Source organism: Bison bison, unplaced genomic scaffold, assembly GCF_000754665.1.
Source record: "Bison bison bison isolate TAMUID 2011002044 unplaced genomic scaffold, Bison_UMD1.0 scf7180017864139, whole genome shotgun sequence".
Lineage (NCBI taxonomy): Eukaryota > Metazoa > Chordata > Mammalia > Artiodactyla > Bovidae > Bison > Bison bison.
The window spans coordinates 4,104,475-4,122,607 of NW_011494711.1; the positions used below are offsets into that span (position 1 = coordinate 4,104,475).

An 18,133-nucleotide genomic window follows, 5' to 3' on the forward strand; every position below is an offset into this window, starting at 1 on the left:
TGCCTATGTTCTCCTCTAGGAGTTTTATAGTTTCTGGTCTTACGTTTAGATCTTTAATCCATTTTGAGTTTATTTTTGTGTATGGTGTTAGAAAGTGGTCCAGTTTCATTCTTTTACAAGTGGTTGACCAGATTTCCCAGCACCACTTGTTAAAGAGATTGTCTTTAATCCATTGTATATTCTTGCCTCCTTTGTCAAAGATAAGGGACAGTACTTCTTAACTCTGTGGTTACCTGATTATGAAAGGTAGACCTAGAATTTTATCCTGTTTGTTGTTGTTCAGTCGCTACGTTGTGTCTGACTCTGTGACCCCATGGACTGCAGCATGCCAGGCTCCCCTGTCCATCACTATCTCCTGGAGTTTGCTCAGATTCATGTCTATTGAGTCAGTGATGCTAACTAACCATCTCATCCTCTGCTGCCCCCTTCTTTTGCCTTCAGTCTTTCCCAGAGTCAGGGTCTTTAGGTCTTCCTGAATCTAAAGCCCATCGTTTCCCCCTCAAAGATGACTGTATTAATTTTGACAGTCATAATTCACCAGTGGCTCACGTTAACTTTTGGACCCCAATAATGTGTGACAGTACAGGGACCATGTCTCTAACTCACTGTTGTATATAAGTGCTTAGCGCAGTACCTAGTATGAATGTATGACTTATAAACATGCTGCTTTCAAGATCTGGACAAGCTGTAAAGAGAGGTCAAATCATGATTCCATTTTTCCCTATTGAATGTTTTTTGCAAGAGTAAAATCCATAGTACTCTATGGAGATTTTTGTATTTTCAGATAAAGATGATGGACTAAGCATAAGCTAAAATTCTCTCTTGTATTTTGCTTCAGGCACATAGAAATGCTAAATTAAATATCTTTAAAATTAATTTTAAACTTGGGTTGCGGGGGAGGGGAATTATCCAGGTGCTGGAAACAGAGAATCTGTCAGAGAGGGTCAACTCTGAGCTGCAGGGCCAGGCTCTCATTGCCCAGGTCAGGTCCCCTCAAGGAAGACAGCTGAAGCAGTCTCAACCTATAGCCCGTGATTCATCTTGCCAAATTTCTTGGGAACCAGAATATCACCATTGGTCAAACTCAAATAGCTGGAAACAAGTAGTACTACCCTTGTGATAGACTGTAAAGTTTCCTGGCAAATTTCTCCTTTTCTGAGGAGTGTTTTCATCTTTTCCACTGTGAGTAAAATTCCAGCACTCAGGTTGCATTTTCTCTTTGCTTTCTATTCTTTTTACAAGGGAAGGCAGGCCCATTAGGTTTGCCATTAAAGTGTCTTAGCGCAGATAAGTGATGCTTGCGGTAAGGTGTGAATGCAGGTGTTGATAGGCATGTTGGACTTAGGAGAGCTGCTCCCCTTAAATTATCTATATTGCATTTGTTTTATTGGCAGTGGCGGTTGGCCTGGTGCTTGCTGACTCATTTTTAGCAATTGTATAAGCTGTGCTGGTGTTTACCACCTCTGCCTGGTCTCGGGTTTCAAATCCCCTTTTGATCCCATCATGGTTTTATCATCATTGGATGCCCTGCCAGCTCCTTATTGCCCACAATCTGTCTTACTTGCTAAGAAAGGTGCTCCTTATAGGTCATAACTAATGATGTTCGTTCTGTTCCAAAATATATCTATTGAATATCTACCATGTGCTGAGTGTGGACCTAGGGGATATAAAAGTGATGGAGGTCCTTTTCCTATCTCAGAAGAGCTTGAGGTCAAGGATGCGCCATTCCTGAGGCCTGCATGTACCCCAGGAAAGCTTAAAAATGCCACGTATAGGATGGGATGATGACCATGGCTGGGACCTGGGAAATAGTCATGCTGCTGGACCATGAGCCATGTACATCCATTACTCCTGGCAGTAGTGGGCCAGTCTCATATGGAGTTTCCTAAATTTACACATCTGGCTACCTGCCGTTCCCTGAGTGCCTGAGAGTTGCCTGTCCCTGCTGTAACCCTACAGATGTGCCTTACAGAAATCCCTTCTCTTGGCAAGGAAGCACACTGCATTCTGGAACAAGAATGAATATACTTTCCAAAGAGAGGACTCCTAAAGTAAAGACCAGCATCAGAGGTGAGGGGTTTCTGACAAGGTCTTCTATCTGAGAAAGATGGATAATGGTGATGAGCTTTGTTGGGGGTTGGTGGGGTGGGGATGTTTTGAGCCACCCGTGGGTTTGAGAAGTGTGGACCAGGTACCTAATATCTATGTGAGGCTATGTTAGTGTCAAAGTAAGAAAACATCCAAGTTACAGGAAGCTGAATTATGATGGCTGTATTCTAAGTCAGAGAGCAGCTGTTGTTAACCATTATGTGTGGGTCTTAACCCAGGGGGAAAATATGTATGGACATGATATTGCAAATAACCTTAAGTTCCTTGCAGGTCCCCCTCCCCTACATGGAGAACTCTGCTGTGTGATAGTCCTAGAGAAAGTAACAGAATGGTTTAGTCTAGCTTGTGTTCAAGATTTTTTTTCCCCCTTTTTGAAGCAGAATACAAATTCTGCTATAACCTTGTTCTGCAAGAAAGATTGCAACAAGAGCCTGCTCAGCAAAGCCTCAGCAGATAAATTTTAGTTCAGAGTCTCCATGAAATGATTCCAAATGTGAAACTACTTTCAGATACTATAATTTAGTCATTTGCTTTTTCATTATCCTAATGTCTTTGGGTTGTGAAAAATAAAACAGTCATGTTAACACAAACCTATACACTGAAAAAGAGAGATAAATATAGGTGCCATGGGAAAAGCAGTATGTAGTAGATTATAAAACATGCTCTGGAAAATATGAGATATTGTTATTTGGTGCTTCCCTCATCTGACAGGTAAAACCTTTGCAGTTTGAGAGGATCTTGATAGAATAAGACTACGCTGTTTTAACTAAAACCAGAAAGGAAAATACATCTAGTCTATATGGAAGCAACATTCTTGTGGCCTATGTTTCACCATTATCAACTTTTATGCTAGAAGAAACTGCACAGACACATTTTGAGGGCATGCTGTGTTCCAGGCTGCATGCTAGGGTCTTTGCACATATTGCCCCTGAACCCCCACCTTGTGGAGGCAATAGTAATGAGACTATATTCTCTACAGTGCTTTTTCCAGGAAAGGGGAAACCACAACACATGTCTAATTCTTGGGTTTGTTGTTCCTTCCATTGTTTTTAAGTCTTCCATGAGCCATCATATCATGCTTGATGTTATCCAGAAGAACCTTTGAGGTATATCTGAATTCTTCCTTCCTCTGTGTTCACTGTTATTTGTATTCCTTTCTTCCCAGAGCTAGAAATAGGACTAGGCATTTTGGACCAATTACTACTTTCCAGAGACAAAGCTTTCTTGAGAGTAGTTTTCAAAACTAGATAATCTAAAACAGAACAGTTTCTCGACTCGGCTGGATCTGAGATCCTTGCCATGGCCTGGAAGTGCCTGTGTAGTCTGGCCTCACCGACTCTGGCTTTGTCTGTTCCCCCCCCTCTCATGCTCTGGTCACACTAGCTGCTTTCTGAGTTCCCCCAGTGAGGCACACTTCTTCTGATCTAAGGACTTGGTTTCTTTTCCCTTGATTCTTTGCTTGGACATGTCCTTATCAACATTTAATTCACCTGTATAAATGTCACCTACTCAGACGTATTGGGCTCACCATATATGTTAAACACTTCCTTCTGTCCACTGACATAACACCTTACCATGTTCCTTCCACAGAATTTACAATGGTCAGAAATTATGGCCTTTTCCATATGTACTGCCTGTCTTCTCCCTCTAAAATGCAAACTGCCTGAGAGCAAAGACTTTGTTGGGGATCCAGCGATGAAAATGTCTGTTATGTACTAGGTGTCAGTAATGGTGTATTGAATGGATGGGCTTTCGTCTGAGATGACGTGAGGAAAATTAGGGGTTCTGACTTGCGATTCCGAAGTACTTGGTGATGTGTTCATAATAGTAAATGCTTCAGAATTAGCAAAATGCTGAGCACATAAGTATTGAGATAGATAGATATGTATGAACAAATTTGTATACCCCTATGAGGTAGATATTATTATTATTCCCACTTTATAGATGCAAAAATTATGGTACAGAGAGGTTGAGGAACTTTTGTTAGGTGCTATTCAGATGGTAGGTTTGAAGGCAAGTACTTGAGCTAATGCTGTTTACCACTGAATAGAAAGTGCTCAATGAATACAGTTTTGACCATGTGCCCAGCACTGGCTGATTTCTCTCTGCATGATGTCACTTAGCCCTCACCTCCATACTGTGAAGTAGGGACTGTCATTATGCCTGTTCTGGAGATGGGGATGCTGAGGCTTGGGAAACTTAAGCAACTTGTCTCAAGTCCCATAGTTGTCACTTAGTGATGCAAAAGGGACTTGGATATAGATAATATGAACGCTGTGATCTTATGCATTCTCTCTATATTACAGGGGGTTTCCAGGTGGCTTAGTGGTAAAGAATCTGCCTGCCAGTGCAGGAGACATGGTTTGATCCCTGGGTCAGGAAGATCCCCTGGAGAAGGAAATGGCAACCCACTCCAGCATTCTTGCCTGGAAAATCCCATGGACAGAGGATCCTGAGGGGCCACAGTCCATAGGGTCACAAAGAGTCAGACGACTGAGTGACGAAACCACCACCACCACCTTATTTACAAGAGCACTTGTGAATTGCTCTTAGAACACAGTCATGTTTGTGAAAGAGGGGTTAGTCTCCCCTACTTAGAGGGTCTCCACTAATGTAACAAAGAGGGTATCCATTACTTGGCTACAGATTTATAATAGACATGGAATAGTCCAACTCAGAGAAAGAAATAGGAGAAGTGGAATTGTGTCAATATAGCCACTTGTTTATAAGGAATTATAGAGTTGGTTAAATGTTCATTTTTTTTTTTTAAGAAAGAGCATAACAATAGGATTTGGAAACCCAGTAACTGTGAAAGGTCAATTGTGATTGACCTTTGGAAAATGAACAAGGGCAGAATGAGATACATATTTGTATATCACTAGGTCTGATTTTGGACTGAGCTGAGATGCAGTGTATACAGCATTTAGCATTATTGTTTTGTGAAACTTGCCAAGTTTTTTCACCCTGAGTCCTTCCTTAGAGACTTAGTTCTCTCAGAGGCAGAAGCCAGCTGTAGGGATGGTATGATGTCGTGGGTACATTTTGTCTAATATTCAGCTTATAGGTAGGCATTATTATCCCCTTAGGCAAAACCAGTATACTCAGAGATGGCATAAAATCCCTAGAAATTATGCATTCTTAATCTTAGCTGCAGGGAAAATATCCATGTCAGGTATTATGCTTAGCTATGTGGAGATCTTTTTTTTTTTTCCTTTAGAAGATTCCCTAAACCCACTGAGACCTATTGAATTAGCAAGAATACGGGTTTAGCCATTTTCTTTGAACCCTAAGATTGCACCATTTTCACAGAACTTGTCTTACAAGTGCTCTTACGCACGCAGTTCTATGTGATCTTACTCAAGCCTCTATTGGATGGTCACAATGACCCAGGGTGTAGGCAGGCTGGGTGTTATTAAACCCCTTTACAGATGAGGAAATTGAGGTTAATAGAGTCTAAAGAGCTTGCCCAGGGTCAGGCTGCTAATAAATGGCAGAGCCAGCACCTGAACCAAAGTCTTTGGACTCCAGATGACTTCCTTTTTCTGCTGCCCATGCCTCCCGCTTGTGAAACGAACCTGGTGATGTTACAGGCTCTGAGCATCTCTCCTGAAAGTTTCCTTACTAGCAGGTCTGCTTCAAGAGGGTACAGTCAATGGGCTTAAGATGAAACACCTTACTGAGTGCTGTGTGCAAACCACTTTCTCTGGGTTTTGGCCCTGCCAACTGTAAGTGGCTGAAAGCAATAAGCAGTATCTGTGGGCCAGAACTAACATTATGTGTGTGGTTTTCAAACAACTGTTACTCTGTTCCCTTGAGAACCTCCTGGCCACGCCCCTTGCTCCTGGTGAGACAGGATACAGGTGGGGACGGCCTTCCACAGTTACTTTCATTTCTCTTCTCAGTGTCTGTGTGCTCTGGGGCCCAGTAGAGGCTTTGTTTCTCAAACTGGTTGCCCTTTTACTCACCGTCCTTCCTCCTGTTCCAACTTTTATTGTGTCTTCCAAGTTTTGAAAAAATTGCAAAATTCATCAAGTTTTAAGTATTGACTCAGGGACTGGAATTTCAGAGAGGTGGTTCAGCAACTTCATTGGAGCAACCCATTGAACCAAAGTGCGATTGTTAAAAGATCAGGTGACTCAGCACAAAGTCACCCAGCCAGCTCTGGCCGAGCAGTGATGGAATGGGGTGCAGGCAGGCCAGGACTGCTGCTCCATCTCTTGGGACCTAAGCCAGCAGGAGTCCTGCAGAGCCTGCCCGGTAGAAGGTAGCAATGGCTTAGCTTTCACCTGATGGGGAAGAGTGCACTTAAGTCACAGGTGTGGCTCTATAGAACAAGTAGATGGTTGGATACGTTTAAATAATCAAGCTTTTCCAAACAGAAGCCAAACACTCCTCGTGGGCTTCCCTGGTGGCTCAGCTGGTAAAGAATTGCCTGCAATGTGGGATACCGGGGTTTGATCCCTGGGTTGGGAAGATCCCCTGGAGGAGGGCATGGCAACCCACTCTGTATTCTTGCCTTGAGAATCCCCATGGACAGAGGAGCCTGGCAGGTACAATCCATGGGGTTGCAAAGAGTCGGACACAATTAGGCGACTAAGCACAGCACAGTGATGTATAAAACGCAGATAAACTCAACTCCTTTCTTTTCACCACAGGTATATGAGTGTTCGACTTCCCCACACCTGGGGTCAGAATGCTGCTCCTCTGTCACGCCCTCACTGTAGCTGTGGTCCAGACTTTTATCTTCTCTGAAAACCGGGTGTTTGCCAAGAACATCAACTTCTATAACGTGAGGCCTCCTCTTGATCGTAAGTAGTGGTTGTCACCGTTGTCCGTGACATGGGATCGGAATAACTAAAATCTGTTTCCCTATAGTAACCTTGCTGATTCTGGAACATTTGGTTTATATCAAGCATAAATCAGAAAGTCTTCATTACTTCCATGGGTAAGGGTGACACATGGTGACAGAAATTTTCTCCATTTCTTTAAGATGGTTTGGCTTCCTGCTGAAGTCTTAAAAGGGTTCATGTTTAAAATCATTTTCTGAACACTGTCCCTAAGAATGGCTCAGCAGGGGAAATTCAGTGTTCTTTGCTGATCCTTGGAGAAGGATTTTGACTGTAGGGAAGATTCTGCATAAATTATGTATAAAATCTCCCCTCCTTTCTCTCTCTTCAGACAAGTAAAACTTCTCTGATATATCTTATAGTTTTAGAAATGTTAATGCCAGTGATTCACAAACCTGGAAGAGTATCAGAATTACAACAAAAGCCTTTAAAATTACATATTCCTTGGTTTCTTCTCCAGAGATTCAGTAGTCAGGAGGGTGGGATGTGAAATTCTTTCTCTTTTTCCTCTCTTCTTTTTAGTTACACAGTCAGGTTTGGGAACAACTGTCTTTATACTCGTCCATGAGGAGTGTTCATACTCCTGTATAGTTACCATTCTGCACTTTGAATTTTGTTATTTAGGACATTCAGTCATAAGTAAGTAGGTGTGTATACATATATATTCTACATAGCCATACACACATACACCCCACACACCTTGAACTACCATTTATTACAGATTTCTAAATTGGTAGTGATTTTATACTTGATAGCATAGACATCATTATCATAAAATCTGAATTATTGACAAATTTTTAACCTTTTAAGCCTGATATAACTTTATGATGAGCAAATTATTAAAGATATGATGAGCAAATTATTAAAGATATAAAATTAATACTTGATTATTACAGAAAATTCCAAAAGACTGGCAAATATGTAGAATAAGAAAATGTATTCATAATCCCAAGATTCAGAGCGAGGTCTTCTTTACATTTTGGTATACATTTGGCATACATTTTGACCACAATGGATTTGAACTGCCTGGGTTCACTTACTTATATGTGGATTTTTTTCAATAGTAAATAGTACTACGTGGTCTGCAGAGGGACATATGGAGGGCTGACATAAGATTATGTGAGGATTTTCAACTGCATATCCTTCTGTTGCTTTTTCTCTGTATATGTTTTTAAATATGTAACATACTGAGATCTAACAGATTTAATTTTGCAATAGCTTTTATTCCTTTACATTGTATTTTGAATACGTTTCCATGATTTTGAAAGTATCTTAATGTCTTACATTAAAAAATGTTTTCACTCATACAGCTGGCAGTGACACACACACACAATCATAACCAAACTAAATGTTTATGCTTCACTGAAAATCTTTTAAAATGCATTTTCCATTGGCTAATGACCTTAGAACAGATTTTAGGAATTACTAAATCAAAAAGGTAGTGCCAATTTTTACATTAACTATTCACCTACCAGCAATGAGTTTTAGCATTTTTAAAACTGCACTGAATTAGTAGGTGAAAATGGATTTCATTATTTATTTACCTACCTAATTCACTTTTATGCATAGGCAAAACTGAAATGTATTTGTGGTAACTAATTTTGTGTCCTCTGAGTTTTAGCTTTTGATAGTTTGCTCTTGGTTTATGCATCAATAATACCCTCCCCTGTATGTGAAATACCCACTGCTTTCTAATTATCATCCCAACTTGGGGTCAGGTTACTAGGATGGTTTGGGTTACCTTGATCTTTATTTCAGTCTTCAAAAGTAGGAGAATTAAATGTTTCACACAGGGCTTTACACTCTCGTCTATAGAGAAATGTCAAATTTATCCTTTTGATTTCTTGCCCATCAAAATAACAAGATACAAGGCAGAAAAAAGAAAGCATAAAGACAAAAAGAACATACTAGTAGTTGTCATTCCAGACTGCCAGCAGCTCATAATTCTTGTTTCTATAACACTCTTGCCTGAGCACAAAGACCTGAGAATTACTATCATCCTGATATTAAATGTTACATTCCCGGTTGATGTCTAATGTAGGGATAATTGACATATCAAATGAAATTACTTGTTTGAAGTTAAGCCTAGCTGTAAAGCAACTACATAGGGATGGAAATCAACGTGGTTTCATATGCCAGGGATCCTAAGAGAGATCTTTCATGCAATCTCTTGTTTAACCTTTATTATACCTCTGCAAGTCATGGGGATCTTTAGGTAATAATAATAAATTACTTCTTAGTCAAAAGGGCAGAATTCAAGCTCAGGTTAATGACTCCAGTTCTTTTCAGGGCCAATAATATATCAAAGTATTGGTCCCAATACTACCACCATCTTTGCCCATGCACTCAACCTTCACTTACTCCCAAATTATAAAAGAACAATACCATGGGTATTTCAAAGTGGCTCGTGGAATCATCTGCAGAACTGTGTAGTGCATATTCATAGATGAAATATTCAAAGAAAAGGGGATAAAGAAAATGCCCCAAAGTCTGGCAGTTAAGCCCAGCTTGACAGAAACAGAAATTGTAAGGATAATGATTTGTAAATTTTATTTGCTCTGGTAAAAGTTGCTAATTTTATTCCATATCTGATGTTTAAAAATTTTAACTATATTGTTTCCCTTTGCATTTTTTTTTAAAGCTACACCATTTCCAAACAGCTTCAAGTGTTTTACCTGTGAAAATGCAGGGGATAATTATAACTGCAATCGATGGGCAGAAGATAAATGGTGCCCACAAAGTAAGTGTGCTGAGTTTGGAACTCTCTTTGTGACCAGACCTCATTTAGATCTCTCTCAACTGGCTCTGAGCAAAGGCATCTTATGTGATGAGATTAGCAAACCAGAAGGCTGGTGATGTTCTATAGAAATCAGAGAACTTTTGGCAAGACTATCCAGACATCAGACTAATCTGGGAGTACATGGAAACTGATGACATAGCCTCAATTTATACTTGTGTGTGCTTTGAGGAAGAATTTCTTAATTAATATTTACCAGTGAGAACAAATAGACCACAATGTTGACTAAGGCATTCTAAGAATGTCAGAAATGCTTGATGATACCTCTAGAAAAGTCCTACTTACTGTAAATCAAAAGAAGGTTTCTGTCCTCTTGAGATACACTGATGCTTAAATGACTCCTTTGTTTACTTGACAAACGTTTGAGCATCTCTTTAGTTTGTTTAGTTGTCTGGTAGATCCCAGTGTGTAATCCAGTACCTGGACCATATTAGGCACTTGGTAAATATTGACAGAATGAGTGGATGCCTTTGACTATGTAGTCAGGAAATCTCTGAGGAATCTACATTTGCACTAAGATTCGAATGACCAGAACAAATCAGCTCTGTGGAGATCTATAGGAAAAACATGTCAGTAAGAGGGAACAGCAAACGCAAGGGTAAGATTTGGCTTCTACAGTGAACAGGAAGGCTGGCTGGTGAGGCTTAGTGGAAGGGGGAGAAAGGATTTGATGGAGATAAGGACCAGGACATGCAGGATCTTCGTTTTGGTAAGAAGTTTAGATTTCATTGGAAATGTGTTGGGTGTTGAAGCTATAGAGTACAAGATGCTAGGTATATTGTAAAATACTGCTCTGGCTTCTGTGTGCAGAATGAATGGTTGGGGACAAGAGAAGACGCGGGCACCAAGTGGGCTCTTTCATTATCTTTTCGGGCAGCAGAAGATGGTCTTAGACGAATATAGGGGGTGAGAAGTTGAATGACTTAATACAGACAAACAAACTTGGATGCAAAGCAGACAGGATGTGCTGATAGAATTGAAAACCTCTACTTAGAACTATAAGGAAATCAGGCTGTTTGTATTTTAGGATACACTGTTTTTGTAGGTTTTCAGACGTGAAAGGCCAACAGAAACAAACTCTTCCAGACTTAGCAATTACCAGCTTTGATCTACTATTATTGTGAATCTTTTGGAAGTTTCTGTATCACTTTACGGGAGTGGAATAGCCCTGCCTCTTCCAGATAATGCCAGTGGTTGTGAGTGTGCTGTGCTCAGTCGTGTCCGACTCTTTGTGACTCCATGGACTGCAGCGCATCAGGCTGCTCTGTCCATGGGATTCTCCAGGCAAGAATACTGGAGTGGGTTGCCATGTCCTCCCCCAGGGGATCTTCCCAATCCAGGACTGAACCCACGTCTCTTTCATCTCCTGCATTGGCAGGTGGGTTCTTTACCACTGAGCTACCTGGGAAGCCCTTGATGATGCCAATGGGTGGAGCCAATGGATAGTAACACTGGAGACCTCTATGGGCCTGAGAATCTTATGCTCTAAATTAGACAGATGACTATGACATTTGCATGGACAGTATTGTTCATTACTTCTTTTCAAGAATAATTATGAAGATTTATTTTTCTTAATGTTCTCTTCAGCTCTCAAGAGTGTGTGACTGAATTGTGCTTTTGAGTACATGTGTGTCTGTGCATGTATTCTTTTGGGGATTTGTTTCTACATTTTCACAGATGTTTATTTCAATGTTTGCCAGGTAGGCAGATGCCTCTCCTTATTAGCTTGTGTGAGAGGGCTGGTAAAATTCTTTAACTATTTGCTTTAAATTTCCCCGAGAACTGGGAGGGGGAAGGGTTTGGAACAGCAGTAGATTGGGGCATTGATGTCCAGCCTCTTTATGACTGTCGCCCATTCTTTTGAATTTTACCAAACGCTGTTCAAGAGAAGGGAGCAACCAAGGATGAGATGGTTAGACAGCATCACTGACTCAATGAACATGAGTTTGAAACAACTCTGGGAGATGGCGAAGGACCTGAAAGCCTGGTGTGCTGCAGTCCATGGGGTCGCAAAGAGTCGGACATGACTGAGTGATTGAACAACAACAAAACGCTGTTTCTACTAATTCTGTACATGTTCCAATTTGTAATTCATTAATCAAAGCCACTTTTAAGGGAACTTGCATGGGCATTTCTGGGTTTTAGAACTTTGTTGAAACATGGGAGCAAAAGAGGGATGCTGCAGTTTTCTGCCTCCAAGAAAATGTCAGGGAGGGGAGATTGGGGTCTTCCCCATCCACCCTGAAAACCTGACTCATAGAGAGAGGGAAACGAGATGACCCTCCATTCCAGCGTGTATGAGTGTACACCAGCCAAGCCCGCAAAACAATAATCATCTGGAGTTCTGAGGCTGTAACTGCTTACCTTTCAGCTTGTCATTATCAAGGGGAGTGAGAGTCAGCCATTTCTTGGGACCAACAGGCTGTGGCTGTTGATCTTTGTCATCTCAGGTTTCCTTTATGGCTCTGCTGCTGCCGTCAGCCAGTGGCGTTAAAAGAGAGTCTCTAGGTAACAAAACATGACAAGAATGACGCGTCTTATTTGGTTTACCCGGTTCTTACTCTGACTTTATAGGGCTGCTTTAGGCTGTGTGACAGACTCTGAACACATGCACCTACCAGTTTTCGATTCTTTGTCTGGAGTTCAAATTGGAATGCTTTCAGAACATGGAGTGGTTCTCTCTCCTTCTGAGTCCCAGTCAGCTGCTCTTGTAGAGGTGTTCTGCTGACACTCAGCTCAATGCTGAGTGTACAGAGTGGCACAGTTGTGTGCTGGTGGAGAGCACAAACCCTGGAAAACCACCTCCACAAGAATCTCATCTTCCATCACTTTCTACCCATGTGACTGTGAGCCTCAGTGTTTTATCTGTGAAATGAGGATATTACTATGACTTGTCTTAAGGCCTATTGTGAGGACTGAATGAGTAAATGCATATTAGAAGAGTGCCTGGTTGGTGGTACACACTTAATGTGCATTTGCTGTTGCTAACATGAAAGCTTACAACAAGTCTATCCAAATGCCAGTGCACTTACCCTTTTGCTAAAAAGAAAGTAAGCTCAAAGGCTGTCACAGGGCTTGTTCACTTGTGACAGAGGCAGCTCTCTAAGTCCTGTCTTCTCAACTTTAGTCGAGTTTTCCTCCTCCCTGCCCCTACTTTTTGGCAACTGCTGCTTTAGTCCCTTCTCGGTAAACTAAGCAGCATTTCATTGGCCTGAGATATCTAGAATACGAGGCACAGAACTAAAGTAGAATGTCCCAGAATAGTGAGTGAAATCAGTTTCCTGAGAGACCTCTTAAGTAATAAAATGTGAATGGTTAAAAGTAACTTTGTATGAAAATGAACTAGCCAAGCAGAGGAGGACAGAGAAGGTAAGAGAGACCTAAAGAGGAAGAGAAAATACAGAAATACTTTGGGGAAAAATCACACACGTTGGGAGGATTAAAGCCTAAAGAACTAGATGAGTAAGGAAAGCGCCTTGGCGTGTAAGTCGAAGCTCCTGCTTTCACTCCAGTTTGCCACATGGCCTATTAGTATATAAAGAAACAATGAAACAGGAAGAGCTATGGCCCACTTCCTTTTTACATTTGTAGTTTTCATTTTATTTTAGAGTTACAGAACATGTGCTTCAGAGGGAGAGAGAAAGATACTGCCATTTTCTTATGAGCAGACCTGGAGTTTTGATGAGTCTTGTTCAGTTTTTTTCTCAGCTTTACCTTGCACCAAAGGATAACTGCCCATTTGTATTCATTTTAAAAATACACATACTTCAGAAGCTAGTAGCTATTCAGAAAAACCGCCTAGAAACTTAAGGATCATCCCGAATTTTAGTCATTTCTGAAGTGATTGTTCAAAGTTTTTGTGTGTATGTGATGTAAAATGTGAAATTGATTTTTTCCCCCTGCCTAGATACACAATACTGTTTGACAGTACATCACTTTACCAGTCATGGAAGAAGTATATCCATCACCAAAAAGTGTGCCTCCAGGAGCGAATGTCATTTTGTTGGCTGCCACCACAGCCAAGATTCTGAACACACGGTAAGGAGTGTATGTGTAAAGTTATTGTCCAAAAGTTTCTTGATGGATGGTTGTATATAGAGGCAGGATGGATAAATAGTATGTCAAAGGTGTATACTTTGGGAGACTCCTTTACACTGATACAATGGAGATGAAAGAAGGTGAAGACTTTCTGTCCATCAAACAGTATCATTACTAAAAATAAATGACAATTCTCAGACTCCAGAGACGCTAGGGTCTTGACCTTGGACTTTGGGTGCGTTGCCTGAAGTAAGCTCTGGAATTCCAGGAGTAAACCATCCCTGCATGAAAGGATGCCCAGTGCTACAGAACCCAACTTATGTATTTTGTTTACGGCCAGAAATCACCAAGAATGCTACACAGAGAAGGTGCAAAGAGGAAAATGGTGACACCTTTTATAAAGGAAACCTTGTCTTACTGCTTCTGCTTAGATGAAGTGAGAGTCTGAAAGATTAATCCCAGCTTATGATGAACTACAGGTAACAGTTTAGATCAATTGGTTGCTTCAGTTTTCTCATTCTACCATTTTAAATGAGCATTTGACTCTCTTATATGCCTGGAATCCTGAAATGTTTGAGAAAAAAATTACTTAACAGTATATTAATCTCATGAGATCTTAGAATTCAGTTTAGCCTATACATACATAAAGTGGTCCTGACACCAGTGGCTTTTATAAAAAGTGTTATTTTAGTATAGTTGATTTACAACGTTGTATTAATTTCTGCTGTAGAACAAAGTGATTCAGTTATACTTTGTCATATTCTTTTCTATTATGGTTTATCACAGAATACTGAATAGAGTTCCCTGTGCTACACAGAAGGACCTTCTTATTTATCCATCATATATGTAATAGTTTGCATCTATCTCAAATTCCCACTCCTTCCTTCTCCTACCCCCTTGGCGACCACTAGTCTGTTTTCTATGCTTGTGACTCTGTTTTGTAGATAAGTTCGTGTGCTGACCACTAGTGGCTTTTAGCTCTGGCTACACAGGAGAATTTCCTGGGGAGGTTTTTATAGGCTCTGGTAGGCTGCATTCCATGGGGTCGCTAAGGGCACGACTGAGTGACTTTACTTTCACTTTTCACTTTCATGCATTGGAGAAGGAAATGGCAACCCACTCCAGTGTTCTTGCCTGGAGAATCCCAGGGACGGGGGAGCCTAGTGGGCTAACGTCTATGGGGTTGCACAGAGTCGGACACGACTGAAGTGACTTAGCAGCAGCAAGGGGGTAGTGATGGGCAGACTCAGACTGACTGAAACAGAACTTCAGAGTGAGGTCCTGGGCATCAGGATTTTTTTGGTAAGCTTCCTCAGGGTGATTCTGATGTGCAACCAAGATTGAGAACCACTGAGGTAGATACTTTATCCTGAAAGCCTCTGTGAACGTCTGGGTTTATCAGGTGGAGGTGTTGTACCAGGTATTTTGACAAGAGCATGCTTCTCTTGAGACAGCCTTGTGCTGTGAGAGAGCTAGCGTTTTTCACCAGTCAGCAACCAGATTAGCAAGCCAGTGTCACTGTAAAGATAGGGATGAGGCATTAGTATAGACAATAGAGTCATAATTATCCCCTAACAAGTAGTACTGAGAAGGAAAATCAATGACTAATCCACAAGGTTCCTAGCTTTCCTTTTTGTTCCAGTGTTTCCCCTTGCAAACCTTCATAAGATTTGTTGACTCCATTAAACAGTCTTACTCCATGTGCCTTTCTCTTGCTTATGCTTGGGTTGATGTAGATAAATCTCAGTTAAAGTGAAAAGACTCTCAAGATGGTTTTTACTTTGAGGTCAGTTGTGGGGAAGGGTGCCCAAGGGCCTGGATGACTCATAGATCAAAAACCAACTCAGTTCTGTCCTCAGAGCAGTTTCTAACCTCCTGATGTTTGCACTTCAGTTACTGTCTCACTTAAGAGACCACCCCCAAGCCAGAACTGCCCAGCCAAGCCCGTCCTAAATTCTTGAAAAGTCCCACTTAGAAAAATTACAGTATGAAAATTTACCTAGTAGGAGACAAGATGGTGGAGTAGAGAATGTGAGCTCACCTTTTCTTATGAAAATCCCAAAAGCACAGGTAAAAGCTGAACAAGCATAGACAAAACATGCTGGAACCTACCAAAAAAGATATCCTACAACCCAAAGACAGAGACACAACGAGATGGTAGAAGAGGTGCAATCATGGTTAAAAATCAAATCCCATACTGGCCACATGGGCAATCCAAACTGAAAAATTATTGGAGACGTTCTCTCACAAGAGTGAAAGTCCTGAGCCCCACATCAGGCTCCGCTGCCTGGCAAGGGGAGTTTGGCAATGGAGGAGGAGCCCCCAGAGAATCACTGGCCCCTTTGAAGGCCAGGGCTTCCCTAATGGCTCATTGGTAAAGAATCTGCCTGCAAAGCGGGAGACCCAGCTTCGATCCCTGGGTTGGGAAGATCCACTAGAGGAGGGCATGGCAACCCACTCCAGTACTCTTGCTTGGAGAAGTCTGTGGATAGAGGAACCTGGCAGGCTACAGTCCATAGGGCAGCACAGAGCTGGACACGACGGAAGCAACTACACAGCAGCAGTGGAGTGAGTTAGTTTGTCTTAAGAATTCCACTGGACTGGGGGAAAAAGAAGCTGTACTCCTGGAGGGCACACAGACGGCCTTGTGTGCACTAGAACCCGGGGGAAAAAGCAGGGACCTCTTAAGGGCCTGAGCCAGACCTACCTACTGGTTTTGGAGGGTCTCCAGCCTAGGCAGGGTGTGTGTGTGGGTCACTGCAGGGACGCAGACACTGGCAGTGGTAGTTCTGGAGAGCACTCATTGGCATGAGCCCTCTGGAAGGTCACCAGATCAGAGAGAAATTAAAAACACAATCCCATTTACCATCAAATCAAAAAGAATAAAAATACCTAGAAATAAACCTACCCAGGAGGCAAAGGACTTGTACTCTAAAACTATAAGATACTGATGAAAGAAATTGAAGAGGACACAAACGGATGGAAAGATATACCATGTTCTTGAATAAGGAGAATCAGTGTTGTCAAAGTGACTCTACTACCCAAGGTAATATACAGCCTCAGTGCAATCCCTATCAAATTACCAATGGCATTTTTCACAAAACTAGAACAAAAAAATTATTTTGTATAGAGACACAAAAGGCCCTGACTAGCCAAAGCAATTCTGAGAAAGAAAAGCTGAAGGAATCAGGCTCCCCAACATCAGACCACACTGCTACAAAACTACAGTAATCAAAACAGTATGATACTGGCACAACGCCAGAAATATAGACCCATGAAAAACCTAGAAATAACAAGAGAGCCCAGAAATCAACCCATGTACTCATGGTCAATTAATCTACAACAAAGGAAGTGAGAATATACAATGGAGAAAAGACAATTTCTTCAAAAAGTGGTGCTGGGAAAACTGGTCACTCACATGTAAAATCATGAAATTAGAATATTTAACACCACACACAAAAATAAACTCAAAATGGATTAAAGACCTAAATGTAAGATTGGATACTATAAAACTTTTAGAGGAAAACATAGGAAGAACACTCTTGAACACAAATCACAGCAATATCTTTTTGGATCAATATTTAGAGTAATGGAAACAAAAAAAACCCAAATGGGACCTAATAAAACAAAAGCTTTTGTACAATAAAGGAAATCATAAACTAAATGAAAAGATAACCCACAGAATAGGAGAAAATATTTGTAAATGAAGCAATCAACAAGGGATTATTCTGTAAAATATACAGACAGCTAATGCAGCTCAATATATATAAAAAAATAACACACAATCAAAAAATGGGAAGAAGATCTAAATAGACATTTCTCTGAAGAAGACATACAGATGGCCAAGAGGCACGTGAAGAGGTGCTCATTACTACTTATCAGAGCAATGCAAATCAAAACTATAAGTTATCGCCTCATACCAGTCAGAATGGCCATCATCAAAAAGTCTACAAACAATGAAGGCTGGAGAAGGTGTGGAGAAAAGGGAACCCTCCTATACTGTGGGAATGTAAATTGGTCCAGCCACATGGAGAACATTATGGAGGTTCCTTAAAAAAAGCTAAAAATAGAGCTTCCATATGATTCAGCAGTTTCACTCCTGGGCACATATCCAGAGGAAACCGTGGTTTGAAAGGATATGTGCACCCCAGTGTTCATTGCAGCACTGTTTACAATAGCCAGGACATGGAAGCAACCTAGATGTCCATCAGCAGAGGAATGTATAAAGATGTGGCATACACACACACACAATGGAATGTTACTTTGACACTAAAAAAAAAGATATTATGCCATTTGCAGCAATAAGGCTGGGCCTAGAGATCATCATACTAAATGAAATAAC

The 18,133-nt window shown here is 41.1% G+C and overlaps 1 protein-coding gene across 2 annotated transcripts in view; it reads left to right on the forward strand.

The window, feature by feature from the left end:
* The window catches only part of LYPD6B (LY6/PLAUR domain containing 6B), a 31,469-nt gene that overhangs the window by 11,421 nt on the left and 1,915 nt on the right, over positions 1–18,133 (forward strand). The window contains exons 1-4 of one of the 2 annotated variants that reach the window (XM_010839961.1): positions 2,024–2,070; positions 6,765–6,917; positions 9,598–9,696; positions 13,661–13,791. In XM_010839961.1, coding sequence (XP_010838263.1) covers positions 6,803–6,917; positions 9,598–9,696; positions 13,661–13,791 — 345 coding nt within the window. In that variant the 5' untranslated portion in view covers positions 2,024–2,070; positions 6,765–6,802. Of the gene's footprint in view, positions 1–2,023; positions 2,071–6,764; positions 6,918–9,597; positions 9,697–13,660; positions 13,792–18,133 lie in introns of those variants that run through there. The other variant, XM_010839960.1, reaches the window with a different exon arrangement.